The sequence below is a fragment of the Malania oleifera genome, chromosome 10, assembly GCF_029873635.1.
Source record: "Malania oleifera isolate guangnan ecotype guangnan chromosome 10, ASM2987363v1, whole genome shotgun sequence".
Lineage (NCBI taxonomy): Eukaryota > Viridiplantae > Streptophyta > Magnoliopsida > Santalales > Ximeniaceae > Malania > Malania oleifera.
The window spans coordinates 16,422,469-16,450,129 of NC_080426.1; the positions used below are offsets into that span (position 1 = coordinate 16,422,469).

Here is a 27,661-nt window from a genome sequence, read left to right on the forward strand (position 1 = left end):
ATCACTTAAACTCAGGGGGAGATGCAGAAAAACAAAATAATAAGGAAATACTTGTTTACTCAAGAAAGCCAAAGACAAAGTACAGGGAGAATCTTATACCTAAGGCACCAAGAGAGTTGGAACCGGTGATAGTTCTGAGCAATCATGAGTCCACGCCTAGTCCCAGTCAGATAACAGATGGCCATGAGCTTTCATCTGATAAGTCTGCACTTGATGACATTAATTTACCCATTGCAGTTAGAAAACAAACTAGGTCATCAATTTACGCTCATGGGACACCAAAATGGTGGGAAATAGGAAAAATAAGATACCTAGGGTTGAAATAGGTAGAAAAATAGGCCAGTAGAGCTTTAGGAGGCCTAGAATCCAGCTGGTGCCATGGTCGCCAGCGACGACTAGCTAAGAGATGAACAACCATGATTTTGCAGGTTTTTGGCACTATTTTTGGTAGGAAAATAATCGAAGGGCTAAAAGGAGAAAAATGGTGGTGGTTTGAAGGAGGCCAAAGTAAGAGATTTAAGTTTTCAGGTTTCTGGCATCTTTGCTCTGGTGTTTCTCTAGAGAAGACCACCAAAAAACCTTCTGATTGGCGACCCCACGCTTGCGTGGCACGTGCATGCGTGCTGAGGCAAATTGTTTGGACCGATTGACGAGTTTGGATCAACCAGTCTATCCTATTTTATTTATTTATTTATTTTTTAAAAAATTGTATTAAACTTTAAAAATCAATAACAAATATTTGAAATTGCAAAAAAAATTCTAAAAAAATGGGAGACAACCAAAATTTTTTTTATTAAAAAACCATTTTCTTTATTTATTTATTTATTTATTTATTATTATTATTTTTAATTTGGTTGTTTCTAATAAAAAATGTTTTCTTTTGAAGTTCTTAGGGAGCTTTCTGTTTGGGAAGTTTAGGGGATGCTTTCCCAAAACATAGGATTTTTTAGGTTATTTTTTGTCCTTTTTAAGTATTTTTATTAATTTTTCTTATAGTTTATATTATTTTTTAGCCTTTATAAATTGTTAAAAATTTCATAAAAAATTATAGAAAATTTTTGAAAAATACCAAAAATTTCCAGTGATGTTTGTATTTTTTTTATTTTTTATTTTTTATAAAAGTTTTCATGGTATCTTGAGTTCATTTGCATCCTAATTTGAGTATGAGGTTCAAAGAATGTATGAAAATTGAGCCTCGGTGGCCCCGGTACCTTGTTTCATGTGCATTTACCTATTTGTGAATGAAGGATTGTTGAATTGTTCCAAAATGCAGTGGAAGGATACTTTTATGATGTTTGTTTAGGCCCATGATAGTTTGAATTGAACATGACGCCTTAATGACATGTGATTGCATTTTTCCGTGGTATGACTATGAATTGTTGTGAAACCTTGATTTAATTTCTATTTGAATCTGAGAATGGTTTGAATGCTTGGGAACTTGAAAACACTAAGCCTAATTAGTGAATTTTGCGATGGATGCTATAAGGGGACGTAATAGCACTCTCTATTGGTTTTCTTAAGGTGTGGGAAGTTTTGCATTTTAAATCACAATACCGTGGGAACACATCGTGGAGCAATATTAAATGCAAAGGTAATATGAATAAAATGAAGGATAATAAATGGATCGGTGATCAAATGAAGCTTAATAGATCCGGTCGTAAAATAGGTGCGTAGGGGGTGCTAGTACCTACGCCTCGCATAAATGTACTTCTGAAATTAAAACTTTGGTTTGTAGACCTTTGATTATCGGTTATTTGGACCCTAGGGATAGCTGATCGACCAAATTAATCGGTAGTAATACAGGATTGTGTTTTTAGTGTCCTTGTGTGTGTTCTCTAAGGTTATTTTGCAATATGGTTTTTTTCTTACATTCGACGGGATTGACTGGCTATCTTTACTTAGCCTTTGGTTTATTATTTTATTATTTTTTTCTTTTTCGCTTTTTGAGGAATTCTCATCCTCTTTGTACATTCTTCTTAATACATAAAAGTTAAGGTGTAGTCCTAAGAGGGGGGGTGAATTGGTTTTTAAAATTTTCTTTTAATTCTTTTTAAGAATTCTTAACCTCTTGTTGATTTAACAATCACACAACCAAACCTTATTTGGACAATCAATCCACAAACCAATACTTCAATACAACACAAACAAAATTGGTTTATAATCACAAGTTCAGCGGAAAATTAATTAAGTTATAAACCTTTATAATTAAGTGTAAGTATGGTAACTTGAATACTTTGTAGATTTTCAAATATTCTTCCAGCAATTCAATTAAACCAAAATGATCCAAACAAGATACACAAGTTAGATTGATTCCAGCAATGCGTTCAAGATTCAGCACTTTAATAACTCAAAGCAATCAATCACAAAATACAATATGCAGCACTTTTGGCAATTTTTTAGCTTTGTTTGTAGCCCTGTGTATATGATTGATTTAAGCCCGTATTGATGGATTTATTTCTCAATATGATGCTCAATATGTAATCGAATACTCTTTCCAAAAACTTAGACCTTAAATAAACTTTCAGTTAATAAGTCTTTGGGTGTTAACCAATCAACGTACTCCCTTACGGTTTCTGCAATTTGTATTGATCAACTAACGTACTTCTTTTCAGTTTCCACAAATTCCCAAAAACAAATTAAGCTTTAGTTTTTTAATATCTAATCCACGTAGTGTTTATGAACAGAAATTAAAACATAACCACGCAATTAATATTTGCTGAAAAGTAAACAGAATAGGGAAAGAGAGTGACACCATGTTTTTTACGAGGTTCGACTTATCCCCAGCCTATGTCCTCGCCTTTGGCCAATACCACCAAAGGATTCCACTATGCCATTCCTTTCCGGGCGGAACAAACCTTTTACAAGCGATACCCCACGCTCAAACACTCCTTAAGTAGGCTATAGCAAGACCTCTCCAAGTGATACTCCGCACTTGGTCACTCCTTCAATAGGCTAGAGCAAAACCTCTTCAAGCGATACCCCACGTTTGGTCCATGATGCAACAACCTGGAACAAGAAACAAGAAAAAATAGGTGCATACAAGAACATTCTCGCATAGAGCAGATTAGTACAAATTCAATCACTATTTACTTCAATAATTAGATATCAATATGAAATACAATGAAGCTCAAGAGAATTTATCACCGAGTTCCTTCTAGATAAAGATTTAGCAACTCAAAACTCAGAGGTAGGAAGGATCAGCACTTTAGAAATACAGCAACTTAGTTGTGCAAAGTGTTGAGCAAGAGAGAGCAGTAAGATAGCAAGATGAGTTTCAGCTTTATGAATAGATTCTTCAAATCTTTGTTCTTGGTGTAATTTTATTTGCAAAACCATGTATTAGTTTTTGTGTTGCCCAAGTTTACTTGGAGTATCTTCCAAGTTTTTAGAAAATTTGGGGCTCAAGCAACCATTATTTGAATTTTAAAACATTTTAAATTTTTTACCGTTAATAGTGTTCAGTCGACTGAACTATCGGGTTCAGTCTTTTGATGTTCCTTAACACACTAAAAAATATGAATTGGACACATGGTAGACGACTGAACTGAGGGTTCAGTCTTCTGAAGTCCCAGTTCAGACGACTGAACTGAGGGTTTAGTCTTCTGAGAGTGTTCTGCCTATTCTATGTTTCAACAAATAAATTTTCAGTAGACTGAACTAATTCTTTAGTCTTCTGAAGAAATTCTTCAGACGTGTAAAGTAAAACTTCAGTCGTCTGAGGTACATCTTCATACTTCTGAGGGTACACACCTTAATCGTCTGGGTAGACCAACTTCAGAATTTTCATTTTAGGTTTCAAAAATCCTTTTTGCTCTCTTGCTTTGTTAACATATAAAACATTTTCCGGGGTTTTGAATAAGGTCACTAAGTCAAAGAATAACCTCTAAGGAGCTTCAAAAATATTTCATAAGATATTAAACAAGAAGTACTTACATAAATACTTTTTAAGACTTTTGACATTTTAAGCACTTAAGTTTTCATGCTTGTCTTTCTTTGAGCTCTCTTGCTTTGTCTTTCTTTGGTTCCATCTTCACTTCAAGCTTCAACATACTTTAAGCTTTTATCAAGTGCTTTTTAACATCCACACTCTCATGATCTTCAAGCTTTATTAGATATCATCTTTGAACCCATGCTTTGACTCTTTAAGCTTCATTTGATCATCTTTCTTTGGAACATAAGTTTTGAATTAATCTTTGTGAGCCTTTTACCTTGTGTTCGCATACTTGAATCCTGAAATATCATCACTTTACCAAATATGTCAAGTTTATCTTATTTGTTATCATCAAACCAAGATTTTAAGCCTTGTAAGGCGAACAATCTCTCCCTTTTTGATGATGACAAATAAGGAGTAAAAAATTGAATAAACCTTAAAAAGACTCCTTCTTACAATAAGCATTATGTTAACAATATTTGCAATATCAAGATCAAGTTCAATATTAATTTTAATATCATGCTTATATATCAAACTCACATCATTCAAGATCAAGATACCAATATATCAACTTATCAACTTAAGTATGCAGTATTATGTTCAATTTTTGCTCAAAATTTCTCCCCTTTTTGACATCAATCAAAAAGAGTAAGATAAGAAAAAAAAAGTATAAATACTAAGGCAAAGAGCAACTATAAGTAAAAGTTTGCATTCATCATGCATGATTATGGTTTTAAATCGCGGTAATGGGTGGCGTAATGTAACGGTAACGGGTGTAACGGGAAGCGGGAGTAGTGGATGTTACATAACGGGAAGCGGGTGTAACGGCCGTGAATTTTTTTTGTAGCACGCACAACCTTGTGCATATTAGCGTACTTGCATGTTTTAAGCTTTTAGCGCTTCTTAGAAAAAGTTTTAGTGTATTTTGGATCCTTTAGTTCGAGTAACTAAATTTTTTTGGTAAGGGTAACAAGTTTACATTTGTTTTAAACCAACATTGATAGAAAAATTACGCGTGTGTACGTATTTATACTTCTTATTGTTCTTATCTGTGATAAATTCTTACGTGTGCTAAATTAATTAATAAAACAAAATACATTATACACTTCATTAATCTATTAGACACATAAGACATACGAATAATACAAATATAAAATAGCTAGAAAAGAAAGAAGGTTGAAGTTGAGAAATATAGAACATAAATATCACATTACTAATATTGTCAAAATAAAATATTTTGTTAAGTCAGTAATTTTCAAATTGTTAATTAATGCATCTCTTGTGAGTATTTAAAAAAATAGTAAATTTTGTATCATTGTCATCCTCAGTATAATCTTTTCCCCCTCTCGCCATATGGTATATTGAGAATGATTTATGAATGAGAGGGAAAAAGTGAGAAGAAAAAGTAAAAAAAAAAATAATTTTTTTGATGTAACAGTCCTGTAGCAACTATGTAACGGCTGTAGCAGCCTTTATGTAACGGTCGCTACAGCCGTGATTTTTCTTCCTAGCAATTTCGCAGTGTGTAACGGTATCCATAACCCAAAAAATCGTTACGTAACGGCGTTACGTAATGGCGTTACTTAACAGTCTCGGCCTTTATTTAAAACCATGTGCATGATAAGATAGACAACAAGATTCAAAGTAGCATGAGAAAATACAAAGGAATGTATATCATTATTTTCAATTGTTTTCCATAAATCATGATATCCATATTTAATAAGTCTAACTCCCCTTAAATGAAATGTATCTTATATTCAATAAATTCAGATTTTTATTTGTGGTACCAATTGAAAACTATGTATTCATGAAGATGCCAATTGTGTTTTTAAATTTATCATGCCATACTCAAATATTGATTTATTTCATGTAAGTGCTCATTGATACTATTATCAAGAATAGTACCAATATTATTTCAATATCATCTATGTCATAACATGCTTATGTTTATCCATTATAAAATGATCATTTAGTATGTAAGTTGATATGGTCAAGAATTAATCTCATACTCATATATCAATATCATCACATGCTCATGTATACAAATATGCTGTCATTCTCAAGTATCACTTAACATTCTCATGGATACCAATGTATTTCATAGATACTAATTCTAATATTATATCATACCAAGATTCATGCTTTATAACCATGCTCAATAATTTCATGCTCAAATTTGCAATGTATAGTGAGCCATCAATCATCAATGTAAGTCAAGTCATTATCATGATATCATATATGTCAGCATTTTAGCATAGCTCATGATTTAGTTCATATTAGTGTCTCATCACATATGGATATCAAAATATCAGCATGTAGCATATCATAATATCAGCATATCATATAAGCATGGAGCATATTATCATTATTTGTGCATTGTGCTACAATTTTGCTCAAATTGTTCTCATGTTTCTTAAGTATTTCTCATTCAGCTTAACTACTTCTCATTTTTCTCAAATATTTTTCATATTGCTTCAGATTTTCTTTCTTTTGATTTCATATGAATTCCAAAATTTGCTTTTCAAATCTTAATATTTTCTAACTTAAGCCTTGAATGATTCATCCTATGATTTTGGCCAACAATGCCATTTTGTTTGTATTGTTTCAATGATATAATTGTCAATAAGCTCTTAAACTCATCTTTTATTTCAACTAGTTCATTTATTGAAAATTGTATTAAGTGACTTTCTTAATTTCTAAAGGGAATGACTAATCCAAAAATCTTTGGATCCTTAGGTTATGAACTTGGCTTTTGATCTAGGTACCCATACTTTCTTGGGTCCGGATGGTTTAACGAGAGATGTTTCTTTAATTCTCCAAACTTGTTTAGTTTTCACACCTTTCCTCTTTAATGGACATTCGAACTTAATATGCTCCTTTTTCTTACATAGAAAACATGTGGTGTGTGTGTAGGCATTTGAGGAGGTGCTAGCGTAATCTTTGGAGGCTTTTGTAAAGTACCCCATATAGAGGTTCTTTTTCCTTGTATTTTCAACTCCATTGTACCTTACGCCTTCTTTATTTAAAGACATTCTTTGGGCACCAGTCATTCTATCAAAATTTTCTTTTCCTTTAGTGAAGTTGTGATTTTGGCTTGATCTTCAATTTGTCTCTTAAGATCATAGATTTCTGAATTTTGTATATTTTTGCCCTTTCCTTGTAGCGTTTCTTTGTCTTGAGATATCTTGCTGATTTTATTCTCTAGTTCAGAAATATATTGATCTTTCTCATTATTAATGGAAGTTAGGGATCTTATATCTTCTAATTACTTCATCATCTTTTCATTCTTACTTTCTAATATCTTGATTTTCAAATCTTTTTCATTTTCAGTAAGATTTTTAGATTATAATTCCTTCATAACAGCTTCATTCTTATTTTTCAATGAAGTATATCGTTTTGTTACTCTAACTAGAATCTTATGAACTTTGAATAATTCATTTTGTAATTCTTCATAAGAGGGCATACTCTCATCATTGGATTCTTCTACTGAATCATCACAAGAACTATTAGGAGAATTGGATGAGGAATTTATTCTTCATCATCCCATGCCATATAGCAAGTAACCTGCTGGTCACTTGATTAATTAACTGAACTACTTGTACTCATGTTATCCCAAGTAGTGGCTTTCATTGCCTTTTTCTTTTTCTTTTTGGAATCTTTCTTAAGTTTTGGACAATCCGGTCTTAGGTGTCCTACTTTCTTGCAATTATAGCATGTTGGAGGTTTAGCTTTTGTTTTCTTTTTACTGATTTCTTTTTCTTCTTCATCTGATTTTGAATTCCAGATTTTTCTTGTAAATTTGTTCTTCCTTCTAAGGATTTTGGCAAGTTTCTTGGATATAAAGGCTATTTCATTTTCATCCATTTCTTCTTCATCTTTATTACTTGAGTTTTCATTTGAAGCTTTAAAAGCAATTGATTCTTAAGCTTTAGTTTTTCCACTTCTTTCATTCATAGCCATCTCATATGTGAGAAGGGATCCTTTGAGTTCATCTAGGGAGGTATTTTTCAAATTTCTTCTTTCAGTTATTGCAGTGGCCTTAGGTTCCCAAATCGGTGGAATTCCTCTAAGAATTTTTCGAATTATTTCATAAGTTGAGTAATTTTTTCCTAAGACATTGAGGGAGTTTATTATATGGGCGAACCTAGTGTACATACTAGTGATAGATTCATCCGGGTTCATCCTTAAGGCTTCATACTCGCTAGTGAGCATATCAATTCTATTATCCCTTACATTAATAGTACCTTCATAGGTTACTTCTAATTTATCTCATATTTCTTTGGTTGATTTACATGCCATGACCCTATTGAATTCATTTATATCAAGAGCACAATATAATCAATTCACAGCACTTGAGTTTATTTGTAACATCTTATTGTCATTGTCGGTCATGTCTTTTTCTTCTTTGGGTACTTCTTTTCCATCTACAAGTTTTGTAGGAATTTAGTCACCATGTGTGATAACCTTCCAAGCTTTCCAATCCATAGTTTGTAGGTAGATTCTCTTTCTTTGTTTTCAAAAAGTATAGTTTATACCACAAAAGATGGGAGACCTAGTTGAGGATTGACACTCTCCAAAGGGAGCTACTCTTATATGTGCCATCTAGATCTTTATATAGCTACTAGTTAGGATTTGCTACAATCCCGCTCTAATACCAATTGAAAGTTAAGGTGTAGTCCCAAGAGGGGGGGGGGGGGGGGGAGGTGAATTGGTTTTTAAAATTTTCTTTTAATTCTTTTCAAGAATTCTTAACCTCTTGTTGATTTAACAATCACACAACCAAACCTTATTTGGACAATCAATCCACAAACCACTACTTCAACACAACACAAACAAAATTGGTTTATAATCACAAGTTCAGCGGAAAATTAATTAAGTTATAAACCTTTATAAATAAGTATAAGTATGGTAACTTGAATACTTAGTAGATTTTCAGATATTCTTCTAGCAATTCAATTCAACCAAAATGATCAAAACAAGATACACAAGTTAGATTGATTCCAGCAATGCTTTCAAGATTCAACACTTTAATAACTCAAAGCAATCAATCATAAAATACAATATGCAGCATTTTGGCAAATTTTCAGCTTTGTTTGTAGCCTTGTGTATATGATTGATTTAAGCCCTGTATTGATGGATTTATTTCTCAATATGATGCTCAATATGTAATCGAATACTCTTTCCAAAAACTTAGACCTTAAATAAACTTTCAGTTAATAAGTCTTTGGGTGTTAACCAATCAACGTACTCCCTTACGGTTTCTGCAATTTGTATTGATCAACTAACGTACTTCTTTTCGGTAGTGTACATGAACAAAAATTAAAGCACAACCACGTAGTTAATATTTGCTGAAAAGTAAAGAGAATAGGGAAAGAGAGTGACACCACGTTTTTTACGAGGTTCAACTTATCCCCAGCCTACGTCCTCGCCTTTGATCAGTACCACCAAAGGATTCCACTATGTTGTTCCTTTTCGGGCGGAACAAACCTTTTACAAGCGATACTCCTTGCTCAAACACTCCTTAAGTAGGCTAGAGCAAGACCTCTCCAAGTGATACCCCACACTTGGTCACTCCTTCAATAGGCTAGAGCGAGATTTCTCCAAGCGATACCCCACGCTTGGTCAACGATTCAACAACTTGGAATCGTCAAGAAACAAGAAAAGGTAGTTGCGTACAAGAACACTCTCACATAGAGCAGATTAGTACAAATTCAATCACTATGTACTTCAATAATTAAATATCATTATGAAATACAATGAAGCTCAAGAGAATTTATCACTGTGTTCCTTTTAGATAAGATTTAGCAACTCAGAACTCAGAGCTTAGAGATAGGAAGCATCAACACTTCAGAAATTCAGCAATTCAGTTGTGCGAAGTGTTGAGTAAGAGAGAGTAGCAAGATAGCAAGATGGCTTTTAGCTTTATGAACAGATTTTTCAAATCTTTGTTCTTGGTGTAATTTTATTTGCAAAACCATGTATTTATAGGCTTAGAAAAGTGTTTTCGTGTTTTCCAAGGTTACTTGGAGTATCTTCCAAGTTTTTAGAAAATTTGAGGCACAAGCAACCATTATTTGAATTTTAAAACATTTAAAATTTTTTACTGTTAATAGTGTTTAGTTGACTAAACTATCGAGTTCAGTCTTCTGATGTTCCTTAACACACTGAAAAATATGAACTGGACATAGGGTCAGAGGATTGAGCTGAGGGTTCAGTCTTCTAAAATCCCAGCTCAAACGACTGAATTGAGGGTTAAGTCTTCTTAGGGTGTTCTGTTTGTTCTGTGTTTCAACAAATAAATTTTCAGTAGACTGAACTAATTCTTCAGTATTCTGAAGAAATTCTTCAGACGTCTAAAGTAAAACTTCAGTCATCTGAGGTACATCTTCAGACTTCTGAGTGTACACACCTTAGTCGTCTGGGTAGACGAACTTCAAATTTTTCATTTTAGGTTTTAAAAATCCTTTTTGCTCTCTTGCTTTGTTAACTTATAAAACATTTTCTGGGGTTTTAAATAAGGTCTCTAAGTCAATGAATAACCCCTAAAGAGTTTCAAAAATATTTCATAAGATATTTAAACAAGAAGTACTTACATAAAGACTTCTTAAGACTTTTGACATTCTAAGCACTTAAGTCTTCATGCTTGTCTTTCTTTGAGCTCTCTTGCTTTGTCTTTCTTTGGTTCCATCTTGACTTCAAGCTTCAACATACTTTAAGCTATTAGCAAGTGCTTTTTAACATCCACGTTCTCATGATTTTCAAGCTTTATTAGATATCATCTTTGAATCCATGTTTTGACTCTTTAAGCTTTATTTGATCATCTTTCTTTGGAGCATAAGCTTTGAATTAATCCTTGTGAGCCTTTTACCTTGTGTTCACATACTTGAAACTTGAAATATCATCACTTAACCAAATATGTTAAGTTCATTTTATTTGTTATCATCAAAACAAGAATTTAAGCCTTGGAAGGCCAACAATACATTTCTTTTTCTATATTTTTTTTACCTTATATTTTATTACGTTTAGCCATAAATACTTTCCCATCCTTTTATATGGATGGTGGTTTTACCAATTAATTACTAATGTATTAACTACTTATGAATTTATAACATTTTAAAGTATTTATAGGTAATTCATATGTTTTTGGCATTAATTCGAGAATTAGCTATGTTGCTTTTGTGGAGTTGCAAGATCTTGAGTTAGATAATTTAATAGCTCCTCAAAACATGCTCCACGTTTTGGATAAAAATCATTTAATTTCTGTCGTAATTCATAGAAGCCACTTCACTGCCTATGGCAAAGTGTACTTCAACGACTGATTGGGACTGGGTGAATATTTAAAATTTAAAGCACCTCAAGAGGCGATATTTTTAGTCCCAATCTTTCCTTAAATTTGACTCATTTTAACCGAAGCCAAATTTGGAATATCTACACTGCAAGTCCTGCTTCTCTCAGCTCTATTAACCTGTGTTTATTGTTGATTTTTTGAGCTCATTTACCAATGCTCTTTTTATCTTTCATTTTGATGTGTATAATACATGGTACACTATTGATGTAGTGGATTATTATTGATTGTTTAAGTTTAATTTGTAGGACCTAGATGTCAATTGCACTTCAGAGGAGAGGGATCTCTTCACTGCAACTTTGTATTAGAGGTATGTCTCTTTGTTACCTCTGTGTTTAGTGACATTATAATCCAAATGTAACAGAACTGAGGACTTTTGTCTCTTGGTCTTAGAGCCAGTGGGTGATCTGATATGAACTAGTGTGCAGTTCTAATAAAGTATATTCCCCTACAAGTCTCATAAGGTTGTTTCTTATTTAATTTTATGCGCTTGGCTGCCAGTTGCTATGAATATCTTTTTTCATTCATTGTGTTATGTTGACTTGGCTACACAGCCTACACAAGTTAGGTCCAAGCTTCCATGCAGAAGTCAAATCCATCTAATGAGAGCATTGCTGAAATGTCAAGGCCGCCTGAGTTTTCTTCTCATTCTTATGGTGGGATAAAGTGTCATAAAATGCAATTTTGGAAACTTTACCCCCATCTTGGCGTGTTCATGTTTTGCAGGCTTGGAAGGTGGTATACTGTGGAGCTTTCTGACATGTGTATTTCTATCTTTGGAGAGAAGGACCTCTTTATTCTTGTAAAGATTTGATATACAATTTTGGCCGACAATCTCATAGCTTAAGCTTTTAGGTTAAGTGGTTGCTTAACATGATACCAGACTGAAGAGGTCCTGGGCTCCATTCTCGTTACCTGTGTTTCATGTATGTTTGTGAAAAAAAAATTATGTTATTCCCCATAATGTTTGTAGTAATTGTTTATATATCTCTCCATGTGCAATAGAGCTGCATATGCGGGGGAGTATTAAGGCCTGGTATACATTGTTGGCCCAAAACCTAATAGCGATTTTAGGAAAAATGCTTGCTTAGCATTTTACTTGAATTTGCAAGTGATGAATAGTGTTGATACTTGTACCCTTGGTAATTGAAACATATTCTTGAATGTTTTGAAGCTGTTCCTAGGTTGATGATTAATATGGGAAAGAGTATGACCATGGTATTAGGTCATGGATAACATGCTGGAGTTGGCTAGGGAACTTACTTGTGGGATTGGATTCTTGTCCTGTTCTTACTGTTGCTTGCCTTTGGGGGCTAATTTGATGTCCAGCTGTACTTACAGCATGGTTTAGTAGAAAGTTCAGCTGGTCGTTTGGAAGGGATCTCACCACTTTTATGTATGGTAGGCTCGCACAGTTACCCTTCTCAAGTGCACTTTAAATTTCTTTTACTTGGTTCAGTTAGGGTTGCAAAGGGGTTAGCCAATGGTTGGAGAATGCAGAAATTTTTATGACTTCCTATGGGTGAACAGGAATGTGCATATTTCATCTGATTAAGTGAGAAAGGGGTGCTTTGTTGTGTCTCTTTGGCCTTATATTTCTTTATTTATTCACTTGCTTTGATGAATGTTGTTCCCTTTGGTATATGACATGAGAGGTTCAACACTGGGTTGAATAGTCACTTGAGGTGCATCATTCTGTCCTTTATGGAAGTCCAGATGGTTGGAAGTCTAATGGCATGCATAGTGAATTGGAATTGGAGTGTGGAGGGGTATAACATCATATTTGCCTCTTTATGTAATTGATAATGTTCATTAGTTTGGGTTTTGGATGGATTATGTGGCTTGATCTTTGGGGATGTTCCTTTAAGAGGCACTTCTCTCTCTTTCAGTGGCCAATAACTGAAACCTCCGATTCCTCAGTGCTAGAGATATTTATTTTTGTTCTTGGACTTCTGTTCTTGGAGGGGCATGAATGGCTGTAAGCAGAAGCTATGAATCTTTTTTGCATTGATTTGTTCATATGTACATCCCAATATATAATACGATTACCTATTCTAAACAAGGAAACAATTCCCTTACTGAATAATATCAAATCCCCCATAATTACCCACTTTCCTAATTTGTGTATTATTTACAATGATACTTTGGATTGGGATTTTAACACTCCCTCTCAAGTTGAATCATAAATATTAATCATCTCCAACTTGCTAATGAGATCATCAAAGTTCTGTCGTCCCAATCCTTTAGTGAAGATATCTGCAGTTTGTTCCTTGGTAGGTACATAAGTCATATAGATAATTCCTTCTTCAATTTTCTCTTTGATGAAGTGTCTGTTTACTTCCACATGTTTAGTCCTGTCGTGTTGAACTGGATTGAGAGAGATGCTGATAGCTGCCTTATCATCACTATAGAGTTTGATAGGAAAGTTCACCAGGACCTGTAATTCTTCCAAGAGTTTCCGTAACCACAGTCCTTCACATATCCCTTGAGCGACTGCCCTGAATTCAGGTTCAGCACTACTACGAGCCACCACATTATGTTTTTTGCTTCTCCAAGTTACCAGATTTCCCCAGACGAATGTACAATAACCTGTGGTGGACCTTCCATCTTCCACTGAACATGCTCAATCTGCATCTGTAAAGATTTCTACTTCCTTGCTTTTACATTTCTTAAAGAAGAGTCCTCTTCCCGGGGATCCCTTGAGATATCTAAGGATCTTGTACACAGCATCTAAGTGGGCTTCTTTTGGTGAATGCATGTGTTGACTTACTACACTGACTGCAAATGCAATATCTGGTCTAGTATGTGATAGGTAGATTAGCTTGCCAACCAATCTCTAATCCCTCTCTTTTTCCACTGGTTTTCCAATGTCTTCAACCCTCTTTACTGCTTCCATCGGGGTTTCACTGAGTTTGCATCCCAGCATGCCAGTTTCAATTAGGAGATCAGTAACATACTTTCGCTGAGAAACACTAATTTCCTTTTTCATTCTCGCCACTTCCATGCCCAAAAAATACCGCATTTGTCCCAAGTCTTTAACTTCAAATTTAGCAGCCAGAACCTTCTTCAATCTCTCCATCTCTACAGTATCATCACCACTAAGGATTATATCATCAACATACACTATTAGAATTGTTCTCTTACCTCTTTCAGACTGTTGGAAGAACAGTGTATGGTCTAATTGCCCTTGTCGATAACCTTGATTCTTTAGTACTTTTGCGAATCTGTCGAACCATGCTCTGGGAGATTGTTTGAGGCCATACAAGGACTTCTTGAGTTTACACACTTTGTTTTCTTCTCCTTTCCCACTGAATCTTGGTGTTATAGTCATGTATACTTCCTCTTCTAATTCTCCATTTAAAAAGGCATTTTTAATATCAAGTTGTTGTAGTGGCCAATCTAAGTTGGCTGCCAAGGACAAGAGAACTCGAACTGTATTTAAGTTTGCCACTGGTGCAAATGTTTCCGTATAGTCAATGTCGTAAGTCTATGTAAAACCTTTTGCAACAAGTCTAGCTTTATATCTTTCAACTGTTCCATCAGATTTATATTTCACTGTGAAGACTCATTTACAACCCATTGGCTTCTTCCCTTTCGGTAGATTTGTTAACTCCCAAGTTCCATTTTTTTCTAGGGCTTGCATTTCTTCCATGACTACCTCTCTCCATTTAGGTATTTCTAGAGCTTCCTGAATGTTCTTTGGCATTTTCATTCGGTCAAGGTTAGAGACAAACGTACGATATCCTGTAGACAAACTTTTATAAGACATGTATTTAGACCAAGGGTATTGAGTACATGACTTGGTTTGTTTTCTGATTGCAATAGGTAAATTGATATCATCCGGTACAGGATTATCAGAAGAAGACTCAATTACCAGATCGGGATTGGGCATGGGCTCATGGTTATTCGGAGCCATCACCGGTTCCAACACTCTTGGTGCCTCAGGTATGAGATTCTCCTTATCCTTTGTTTTCGGCTTTCTTGAGTAAACAAGTATGTCTGCGTTGTTTTACTCTCCTGTATCTCCCCCTGAGGTTAAGTGTTCTGTTGTGTTTGGCAGGTTAGGAAGTAATGCAATGGAAGACTTGATAGATGGGTTAGGGAATGAAACAACAGGAGGGAATGGAGGGACAGGAGGCTCAATAGGTGGTACTGAATTAGATGATTCAGATTTAGTAGTAAAGAGGGAAGAACCAATCTTCACTCCATTTCTCCCTCTGAAGAGAGGGCTTTGGGAAATAAGGAGTGGTTTCAAAGAAAGTTACATCAAGACTAACAAATAGTCGTTTTGAGACCGGATCATAACATTTGTAGCCTTTTTGGGTAGGAGAATAACCAAGGAAGACACATTTAATGGCACGAGGATCCAATTTATCGCGATGGTGTGCATGAACATGAACAAAAGCAGTACAACCAAAGATTTTCAGCAGGAGACTAGAGGGGAGTCGAGAGGTAGGAAAGTGTTCCTGGAATTTCTGAAGAGGGGTGACAAAGGAAAGTGCTCGACTCGGCATTCGATTAATGAGATGTGTGGCTGTTAAGATGGCATCGCCCTAAAAATAATGTTTCATATTGGTAGTAAACATTAATGCCTGGGCTACTTCAAGTATATGTCTATTTTTTCGTTCAGCAACCCCATTTTGTTGAGGGGTATCCAGACAAGAACTCTGATGAACAATCCCATTTTTTTGAAGATAAGTTCCCAGAATAGTATTAAAATATTCCGTACTATTACTAGTACGTAAAATTTGAATATGAGTCTGGAACTGTGTATGAATCATGGAATGAAAACTGATGAAAATGGAACGGACTTCAGTTTTGTCTTTCAATAAGTAGACCCAACAAAGACAAGTATGGTCATCAATAAAGGTAATGAACCATTTTGTATTGGTGCGATTGAGGGAACGTGAGGGACCCCATACATCACTGTGAAACATAGTAAATGAGCGAGATGGTTTGTATATGGATGATGGGAAAGAAGTATGACAATGTTTTGCAAGCTCACACACTTCACATTGAAACTCAGAAGACATTTTATTTGAACAAATAGAAGGAAACAAACGTTTTAAATATTGGAAATTGGGATGACCCATCCTTGAATGCCATAACAAAAGTTCACTATTTCTAGAAGTAGATGCAGAATCACAAATTGCAGTATTACATAGTTCACTCAAGCTTGCCTTCTCAAAGTAGTTGAGTCCCTCATACGCTTTAGCAGTGCCAATCGTCTTCTCCGATGATAGGTCCTGAAAAACACAATGAGAGGAAACAAATTTAGCAGAACAATTTGAGTCTTTTGTTAACTGACTGATGGATAACAGGTTGCAAGATAACTTGGGAACATGTAGGACGGATTGTAAAGTTATAGAATCAGATATGCGAATACTTCCTTTTCCAGTAATTGGTGAGAGAGAGCCATCTGCAATTTTTACTCTCAAATTCCCAACATATGGTGAGTAGGATGAAAAACATTGATAAGACCCAGTCATATGATCAGATGCACCCGACTCAATTATCTATGGAGATTTGTAACAGGATGTAGTATTTAAAGCTGATAGATAATTACCTCGGTGAGCCAAGGAACCAGAAGACTGACTCGATGTTTGAATTGACGAAATCATTTTATATAGCTGATCCAACTGTTCAAGACTGAATGCACTATTTGAAGAGGTATTGGTGTTTTCTCCTTGTAATCATTCAGCTGACCCTTCAGTGCTAGCTTGGTACCCACAATTTTTTTGGTATTGTCTTAGCTTCCAATCTGCCGGTTTTCCATGAATCTCCCAGAAGGTATTTTTTAAACAACCTGTTTTTTGACAATGTTCGCACCATAATTTACCTTTTTGTGGTCGTTGACTAGGTCCCCCTGGGCCTTTTGATGCAAGGGCTGAAACATCAGGCCCATTAGCGTGCCCATCTATTTTTTGGGCGGATATGGGTACGGGGAGATCCAGCCCAACATGATCATTTTGGGGCCTCGCTATCACACACCTCTTGTTCTCCTCCCTCAAACCTCTGCGAAGACCTCTCGGGTTGAAGGAAGAGGTCGCCGGCCAAGGATCCGTCCCCTCACGTCGTCAAGCTCTTGTTTCAGGGCGGCAAGAAACTCGAAGACCCTTTCGTTTTCGAGCCTCCTTCGGTATTGTGTACTATCGCCGGAGCACTCCCACTCCTCGTCGATGCTCAGGTCGAGCTCCTGCCAGAGATGGGTCATCTCCATGAAATACTCGGTAACGCCTCTCTCACCTTGCCTCATCTGCCACAATCGGGTCTTGATTTCGAAGATTTGCGAGTAACTCTCGACGTCAGAGTATGTCTCACGTACGGCTTCCCAGACGTCCTTCGCCGTTGGCAAGAACAAGTAGACTTTTCCAATTGACGGCTGCATCGAGTTGACGAGCCAAGCTGTGACTATGGAGTTTTCAGACCTCCATTTTTGCTAGGCTACAACGTCGGTAGGGTCTGGTTTCCTCCTTTCACCGGTAAGATAACCTAGCTTCCCTTTTCCCTCAATCACCAATTTTATGGATTGAGCCCACTCATGGAAATTTTTTCCATTTAATTTTTCCAATGAGAGTGGAAAGGCTGTGTTATCTAGCCCATTCGAACTCCCAACAAATGTGGCCTTTGAGTCACCGTCGATATTTGCAGAAGAGGTCAACCCTCTGCTGTTGACGGTGCCGCTGGCCATAGTTAGCTAAGGTTGAGAAACCTTAGCTCTGATACCATGTAAGCAGAAGCTATGAATCTTTTCTGCATTGATTTGTTCATATGTACATCCCAATATATAATACGATTACCTATTCTAAACAAGGAAACAATTCCCTTACTAAATAATATCAAATCCCCCATATTTACCCACTTTCCTAATTTGTGTATTATTTACAATGATACTTGGGATTGGGATTTTAACAATGGATGGAAACTTCAAAATTTGTTTTGTGCTCTTACTTTTCTGTAAGGTCTCTGGAAAGGATGGGGATACAAGATGGTACTATGGTGGAATCTAAATCAAAATGGTCTTGTGGGTAGCTCCTTCCCTTGTGAAAGGTTTTGGAGTTTTCAATCCTTCTGAGTTTTCTTTGTGTGTGGTCTAATTTGTTAAATAGAATAAGGGTTAGCCTACTAGATCCTAAGTGAGATCTGGTGAATTTTATATGATATGTTTGAGGGTTGTCATGAGTCAGTGCATCATGTTTTTATTCACTGCCTTGCTTGCCTACAGATGAGCTCTTTATTCTCTCATCATTTGGTGTTTTATTGCTTTCCCTTGGCCCATTTTTTTTTTTTTTATGATCCCATTTAATTAGAAAACTAATGTCTAATGCTTTGGGTCCTAGGGATTTCTTTTGTAAGCCTTCTCCTTTTTTTTTTTTGTGGTTGTTTGGAATACATTGGAGAGAACTGTTAGGATTCTTGAAGGCAGGTTCTTTGATTTCTTTTCTTGTTTTGTGGAGTTATCTTATTCAGTTGTGCTTATTCCTTCATGTTTTGGAGGCATCGAGAAAACTTTGTGCTTTGATCGGGATGACATAATTTACAGTTGACTGCTGTTCTTCTGCTATTGTGGACCCCTTGCATTTCCTGTCATTCTTTCCGTGGGAAAATGCTGTGGTCATCAGAGAGAGAGACCCTCTGCATTTCCTGTTATTCTTTCGACGAGCAAAATTATGTGGTTTATAGAAAGCCACACAATTTTTGACTCCTTTTTGAGAGCAAGAGACAGGGAGAGTGAGTGTGTCTTTAACTCCTTTATAATGGCTGTGTCTGATAATACATCAGATATCCACGCTTATGTTTTGTGATATAGACTGGGGATCGTCATATTTTTTGAATTGTCCAAAAGTATGTCCTCCGTAAGTCCTAACTTTCTTATTGAATATGCATTCATCTTATTGACAAAAGGACATTAGTATCTAGGATGAGGAGTTGAGTGGCATATAAAATTCTAAACAAACCTCAATCCTAGGATTGTCCTTATTTTCTAAACAAATTTTTTTTTTTTCTTATCTTATTTGCTGCTTCCTTTATGCTTGTGGGGATTTCTAGGTCTGTAATTTTTTCCTTTGTCCATGGTAATCTTGTGGATTTTTGAATCAATTTATCAGGTGATGGTTTTTCATGCTGCATTATTTTTTTTAGGGGGTTGCTTTTGCCATTTGCTAGTTTTGTTGCTTGAATTTTTATGCTACTATTGTTATGACTTCTGCCATATGTTTGCATCTGACATTTTCACAGCATGAGTTGGCAGTTGAAAGTGCAAGGCATTTTGATATGAATGTTTCTTATCAAATTCTGATTCTTGCACGAAGAGCCTCTGGGATGAGTGGGGCACATATGCTGAACAAAGTAAAGTTCTTTAGTTCACCAAGAAAACTCTGTACTTGCATTATGTATTCAGTATTTAGCTTAATCCTTCTTAGGATGATTAGTTATGAACTTCTGCATCTGCAGATAAACTTGATATATCCTCGTGAAAATGAAGATATACAGCTTCCTGCAAGTACAAAAGCTGTTAAAGATCTACATGTTTCTTCCTGTGGCAGACTAGTACTTTTAGCTTCTCTTGGGAAACAAATATCAATTCTAAGGTATACCTTTTGGTTCCTTTTTCTCGGAATGGTTTCTTCTGGAAATATTTTGTTTCTGGAAATGAATTAAACCAAATTCATTTTATTGTTACAGCATGGGAGACAACAGTGTAGTCCTCACTTATGATTTACCGGTAAAATAGTTTCTCCATCCTTCAAATATAGTCTACAAAATGCATGTTGTGTTAGCTTTTTATTTGTTATTTTCATGCATGTTGTGATATCTTTTTATTTTTTATTTTCATCACTCTTTTGTATCTTTAAATCTTTTTTTTTTCTTAATTTGTTTAAGAGGCTACTATTTAAGGCATTTTTAACCTTTTTTTTTGTTGTAAACTTTTTGATAAGTAATCATCAAGGTTTAAAATGATATTTGATAGTAATAGTCACTGAGCAATATATATTGCATCTTAATGGGCTAATATTTCACCCTTCAAATTATGGTATTCGTGAAATTGATTAATCATGAACAACTTTGAAATGTGATGTCCCGTATCAACAAAAATTGTTGGTATTTTAATATTGAATTGAAATCCCAAAATTTCCCCCTTTTTATGTTTTCTCTGTTATATACTCATTCCTCATGAATCTCCTCCAAGCTTACTGCAACTTCATTTATAGATTTTTTTGTAATATGTGGCTCATATGTTGAGTGAAATGCGTATACAAAGAGAAAACATGGTAGAAAACAGTGAAGCTGACATGCAGGAGGAAACCGTTGATGGTTTTGTCAAGTGTAGAAGAAACAGTCGACTGTTTTTGTCCTGTTACATCGACTGTTTGGTCTCAGCTTTAAACCATCGACGGTATGATAAAAATTGTCGATGGTTTTGCTCGGTTACTGAGCGCTGATTTTCGAATTTTGAATTGGGAAGTTGTACAGGTTGGGTTTCAGGGGGAAAACCTCCGGGAGGGTTATATATACATGTTGTATGATGTAACTCTATGTCTTTTGATAGAAGATAGTAAAAATTCACAGCCGTTTGCTCCTGTGTATGTAGGCATTGCCGAACCACTTAATTCTTCGTGTCATTGTTTTATTGCTTTCATATAATTTGCGTGATTGTGTTTTTCTGTATATTTCATCGTTGGTTGCTGCGTTGTAAGATCATTTGTTTCCACTGGGCATTAATTTGCATAATAGCTTTGTTTTACCTGAAATCAAAACTGTAGTTAACATTATAGAAGATAGAATTCCATTTTTTGTATTTTAAGTTTCTTTTTCTATGCAAAAAAGAATTATAGAAGGTAATAGGATGAAGCTAGTAATTTTTATGATGGTAGTAGGAGATTTGCTGCCGAGTAAAATGAGAGGTCTAATTTGTATGGATAAGATGAGTATTCCAAGCCTTCGTCTTTAATTGTCATCATTTGGTTCTCCTATGTTTTCCTCGGGTTTTTTGTTTTGCAGGTATTTGACATCAGGTTGCAGGTAATTTGTTTTTGTTTGTGTTTGTTTGTTTTGATTACTTTTGGGCTTGTTTCGTTTGTTGTAGTCGGTTTTTGGTACAAGTTTTGCTAGGCTTGTTTTGGTTTTGTAAATCCCCTGTGGCATGATTGTAAGCATGGTTTTCCTCCACCATAAGTGAGGGCTATCAATAAATTGGGGTTTTCATTAAAAAAAAAAAATTATGATGGTAGTAAGATCAGGTGATGTAGGATGATAAAAGAAACACACACACACACACACAGAGACCAGGATTTATAGGCTGCAGGAGAGCTAAAGAGAAACCAAGATTTATAAAGTTTTGCAAAATACTTATACACTCAATATTACAAGTAAAATAAACAATTTTAAAATTACCCTAAAGTACATGAACTTCTAAAATAACAAGATTTTTTTCCCAAACTACAATAAAAATCTTAATTTCTAAGGCTATAGCAACATAAGCATCTAAAATTCTCCATGTGGTCCTCCATCAAATAACCCCTTATTAGATCAAGGGTTGGTGATATCAATGCTGGTGACCGTGTGAAGAATTAATGCCAGGGAGCTAGGGATTTTGAAGGCTCGATGGATGGAGCAGCTTCGGGTGGCACATGGGGGTTCTGTAGTGGTCAGCTAGTGATGAAGTATAAATGAAAGGCCTTTCGGCAGTGTCTTTCTTCAATGATGATCGAGGTGCATTTGAATGATGCTAAGAAGTTTGTGTTTGAGATTTTTGGAGAATGTTGTAGGTGATGAAGTGTTTTGAGTCTCCAATTTCCTTGATGGATCGGCATAATATGATAGAATTCTTCAGTTTTGAAACAATATTAGTGGCGACTTGCTTTGGTCTATGGCTTTGATTTTTGGATTATTCTTAGATGGATCATTTACAGATGATAATAGAGGAAGATTTTGGATGAATCAAAATTTGCTCTAATGCCAAATTGATGTAGGATTGTAAGAGGGAGCAAAGAGAGAGACAAAATCGTTAATGGTTATTTTAGTCATTTAGAATTATTAGTATATGCTAGAGCTATGTTAATAAGTGAGAGTAAGTAAGGATATTTTGGTCATCGAAATGTACTTGAAATATATTACAGATAGAGGGCGAGACCTATCATTGAGGTTAGGTCTTCCATTTTACCCAATTATTCAACATGGTATTAGAGTAGGACTCGAAATTAACCCTACCACCAAACCAAACCCTAAACTTGGCCGTCCCATGCAAATATGTTGTTATAGGAGGATCACCTGTACCTTTAGAGGTTGGAAACAAACTCAGGAGTCGCCGAAAAACACGGAAGTCACCAGAAACTTCCTGGACAGTGCTGCCTTCTTCAGAATCTCAATAACCATATTTCGCAAAACCAACACCATAGCCATTCATAGAACCCTCTGATCAGTAGGTGGGTGAAATTTCGTGGTTGGAGGACCACTCATGTGCCTCCATGCGCCGGTGAACCGCTGACAAGTCCATCCCCATGCACCGGCGTGTGAGAGATTTTCCCAGCAATTTTTGCCTCCGATTCCTTCCAAAATGTTGTGAATCCATCCATAGATCATAATATCAAGTTGTTGGTCATGTTTTTTGGTAGAAGATTCAACGTTTTTTGATTGTTCGCTTGTGGCAATTCTTTGGTTGTTGTTTGGTACTTGTAAGGCGATCAGGTGGTGTTTTGTGGCAGTGGTGTGTGTAGGCTAATTTTTGGGGGCTGTGACAGTGCTATGTCCCATTGTTAGTGACTTGTTTGTGGTTGATTTTGTGATTAACCTTATTTGTGGTTGTCTAGTATAATTTAGGTGATTGGTTGGTGCCTTGTGTAGGCTAATTTTTTGGGGCAACTGTGGCAGTGCTATGTCTGGTTGTTGGTGATTTGTTTGTGGTTGATTGAGTGCTTAACCTTATCTGTGGTTGTTTCAGTTGTCCGGAAGTTCACCGTGTTTGTTGTTGTTTTTTTTTGAGTGTTGGGATGGAGTCTATGAATCCCAAGAGCATTTCATTCGCTGTATTTCTGATTTTATGCTGCAATGAAGTTGTGCGTGTTGGAATGGCGACTCCAAATCCCAAAAAAGTGTTTCCTTCATCACGCACTTGTTGCTTTTCCAAAATCTATTTTTGAAGCCCTATCCCATTTTGGGTGGAGGATTACAATGGTTGAAGAGATGCATGTGCTACATGATAATGAGTTTGGGCATGCACTACATGTAATGATAGTTGGATTTGGTACCTCTTCCTCCTAATAAGTCTGTGTAGGTTGTCACTGGGTGTACACTCTGAGTCAATCTTGATAGTTTTGTGGCCCGCTTGAAGGCCCGCTTTGTTGCTAAGTATCTACACAAGTGTATAGTTCGGATTATTTAAACATATTCTCTCCGATTTCTAAACTTGCCTTAGTACGTTTGTTCATCTCCTTAGCCACTTCTTGTCATTGTCTTCTACATCAATTAGATGGGAAGAATGCTTTCCTACACTATAATCTTCAGTAGGAATCTATATGGAGCAACCACCTGGGTTTCTTACTCAAGAGGAGTTAGGCTCAAGGTGCTGGCTCAAGAAATTATAGTATGATTTAAAAGTGTCTCGTAGAGCATGATTTGGTCGAATCAGTGCTGTAGTACTTGAGTTTGGTAGCTTTAGCCTTTGACAGTGTGTGGTAGATCACTCTGTATTTTATTGTCATACTCCATCCGACAGGATTTTGCTTATTGTGTATGTAAATGATATTTTCATTTTTTGTGATGATGATCAAGGCATCTAGGATCTAAAACTTTTCCTACAAACCAAATTTCAAATAAGGACTCAGGACCATTGAAGTATTTCTCGGGTATAGAAGTATCGAGATCTCGTATAGGAATCGTCTTGTCACAGGGGAAGTATGTTCTTAATCTTTTAGATGAGACTAGGCTTTTGGGATCTGTTAAAGGTTATTTATGTCTTTTAGTACTATTATTATTAAGTGTGTTAGTATGTTAATTAGTGTAAGGGTATTATTGTCATTAGAATGTATTTAATTTGTATAATAAATAGAGGTGGAGACCTATCTTCAAGTTAGGCTATTCATTTTAATCAAATCTTAACGTAATATCAGAGCGTGATCCAACCTAAATCCTATTCCCCTAAGTCATTGTCAGGAAAAACCATTCTCATGATTGTCCTTCCCAGAACCACCTCCACCCCATATTATTTCACAAAACCAACCATACACCCAGAAACAAAACCCCTTGAAGCCTAAACCCACAAAACCCCATCTCTGGATGAGCTCCCATGCGCAGACCAAATGTAGGTAGAGCCGACCCACGCGCTAGCGCGTGAGTGATTTTCCGGACACCTTTTTCTTTTTTTTCCTCTGCCATGTTCTAATTTCTTCTCTAGACAATATTATCAAGTTGTTAGGCCTGTTTTTCCTAAAAAAATCCAACCTTTTTCGACCATGCACTTACAATATTCCATTAATCTTGGTCCAGATTTTGTGAAGGCTTCTTTGTGAGTTTTTTGGAGCAGTGACAGCGTTCGTATGTTCAATTGTGAGGCTGTGGCAGTGCTATATCCATTGGTGAGTTGTTCACCTCATCCGTGGTTGTGTTTGTGGTTCACATAGTTTGTGATTGTCCCGATTAGTTTTGATTGTTCTTCTTGTTTGACGTTGGTGTGGTTGCTGATTTGTGAGAGTTGGGATGGAATCTATGAATCCCGAAAACAAATTTCCTACGTCATTGCCACAAATAACGATTCAAAAGTTGGATGGAAAGAACTATGTTCAATGGTATAAATCTGTTCGGGTTTATTTAGCAAGATTAGGAAAATTTGATCACTCGCTCCAATTTGATCCTTCTGATGAGAAGCGAAAGGATGTGTGGGTTCAAGAAGATGCCTTGATTGTTTCCCTCTTATGGAATTTGATGGAGCCACAGATCGCACGGATGCGTATGCATCTAGATATATGCAAAGAGATTTGGGATTATGTCAAACTTCTATTCTCTAATAACATTACACGTATGTATGATTTATCCTAGGAGTACTTTCAGTTACAACAAGGAGATATGAGTATTTTAGATTATTTTGGAGAGATGAAGTGTATTAATGAGGAGCTTAACGTTGTGCATCCTTTAATTGCCAACGTTCATGAGATGTAGAAGCAGAGGGAGCCGATGATAGTTCTTCGTGTTCTAGCAAGATTGAAACTTGAGTTTGAGGCAGTCCTGCTCTTGCATTTGGCTCTCGGAGGACAACCTTTGCTACATAAGGTGATTCTAGGTCTCTACGAAACAATTGCAAAAGTTATCTAGGTGGTTCGAGTGGTCATAGTGGAAGAGACGGACGAGGTAGAGGCTCCTTGCAAGTGCACTCATTGTGGACAGAGTAATCATACTATTGAGCAGTGTTGGGATCTTCATAGTAGACCTTCACGTGTTGCTAATGCAGCCACCACTGACTCCTAACCTTTGGGGCCGAGTGGGTGGCAACGTACTGTATCCATGTCAGAGGAAGAGTATTCCAAGTTCTAGTAGTGTCAAGCGTCACAACAAGCTTCTCTTCCCATTGCATCTCTTGCCCAAACAAGAAATCACACAGTATGCTGTCATCCAATGCTTCTCGGCCTAGTCCTTGGGTCATAGACTCCATTGCCACAAATCATATCACAAGTATACCTAGCTTCTTCTCCACTCTTCAATATCCTGCAAATTTACCTTGTGTTACTCTTGCTGATAGATCCACAATTGTAGTCAAGGGAATTGCGACTGTAAATCCCACTTCTTCTATATCTCTTTCTTCGATTTTATATATTCCCAAATTTCTATCAGTCTTATGTTTGTTAGCAAAATTACTAAATCCACGAATTGTTTAGTGATGTTCTACCCAAATTTTGTGGTAATTCAGGATTTGAAGACGAGGAAGACGATTGGCAGAGGGCATGAAGCAAAATTGCTATCTCCTGCTACCACCTACACTGCTGCTGCCACACCTTTTCAAATTTATTGTTGCCTTGGTCATCCATCAGAAAAGTTAAAATATCTTGTTCCTAGTTTGAGTTCTGTGTCTAGTCTTAATTGTGAGTCTTGTCACTTGGGAAAGCACCATCATTCTCCTTTGGCTTCTTGATTCAATAAGGCTGCAAGCTCTTTTATGTTAGTTCATTATGATGTTTGGGGTCCTAGTGGGGTTTGGGTTTCCAATACTTCGTAACCTTTGTGGATGATTATTCAAGAATGACTTGGTTATATTTAATAAAAATAGTTTCTAGTTATTTCATGTATTTTGTGCCTTTAGTTCTGAAATCAAGATTCAATTTGGTTTGCCAGTTTGAATACTTTGAAGTGATAATGTTAGAGTATTTCAATGCACAATTCACAACTTATATGTTTCAGTTTGGTATTGTTCATCAATCATCCTGCTCCCACACTCAATAAAATAGGTTTGCAGATAGGAAAAATAGACTTCTTCTTGTAATCACTCGCACCTTAATTTATCAAATGTATGTACCTAAAGTGTTTTGGAGTGATGTTGTACTTACAGCTTGTTATCTGTCCGACCAGAATGCAATCCTCTGTTCTTAGTGGCAAAATTCCCTACTCTATTCTCTTTCCTACTTCTCCTTTGTTTTCTTTTCCTCCTCGCATATTCGGATGTGTGTCTTTTGTTCACCAACTAACTCCTGGGGTGGATAAGTTGGATCCTAGTGCTATAAAATGTCTCTTTTTGGGCTACTCGTATACTCAAAAGGGATATCATTGTTATAGTCTTGTGTTGCATCGCTTCTTTGTTTCTGCCGATGTTACCTTTTTTGAGTCTACACCTTACTACACCCAGTCACTAAGTGCGCTTGAGCTCAATGAGTCTCTTCCCTAATCTTCAAGATTCTACTTTGTTGTCCTTGCCCAACCTATCATATGAGTCTCCACGTAACTTGAGTCCTTATCGCCTTGATCTTCCTAATTCACAGGTGTATTCACGACGGTGGCTCCAAGGAAGAGAGTCCCCTCTAGCTTCTACTGCCAAGCCTTTGGTTTCCTCATTTGATGATCATACTTGACTCCCCATGATATTGATTATCCTATTGCTGTTTGAAAAGGTAAACACACATGTACTCAATACCCCATTTCCAACTATGTTTGTTATGACTCCTTATCGCCCTCCTATTATTGTTTTGTTACTGCTCTATCATCTACTACCCTTTCTAAATTTGTTTAGGAAGTCTTAGCCCATTTTGGGTGGAGGGATGCTATGGTTAAGAGATGACTGCTTTACATGACAATGGTACTTTGGATTTGGTAACTCTTCCTCCTAACAAGTCTGTGGTTGGTTGTTGATAGGTTTACATTGTGAAAGCCAACATTAATGGTCCTGTGGCTCGTCTTGTTGCTAA

General features: G+C 36.1%; 1 protein-coding gene across 7 annotated transcripts in view; it reads left to right on the plus strand.

Annotated features, from left to right (window-relative positions):
* The window catches only part of LOC131165423 (uncharacterized), an 86,220-nt gene that overhangs the window by 36,773 nt on the left and 21,786 nt on the right, over window positions 1-27,661 (plus strand). For all 7 annotated transcript variants that reach the window (XR_009139562.1, XR_009139561.1, XM_058123228.1 and 4 more), the window contains 4 exons: window positions 11,525-11,586; window positions 19,515-19,625; window positions 19,731-19,867; window positions 19,962-20,001. Coding sequence is in view for 5 of the 7 variants with exons in the window: in XM_058123228.1 (XP_057979211.1) it covers window positions 11,525-11,586; window positions 19,515-19,625; window positions 19,731-19,867; window positions 19,962-20,001 (350 nt within the window). In the remaining 2 variants the exon portion in view is untranslated. The remainder of the gene's footprint in view (window positions 1-11,524; window positions 11,587-19,514; window positions 19,626-19,730; window positions 19,868-19,961; window positions 20,002-27,661) is intronic.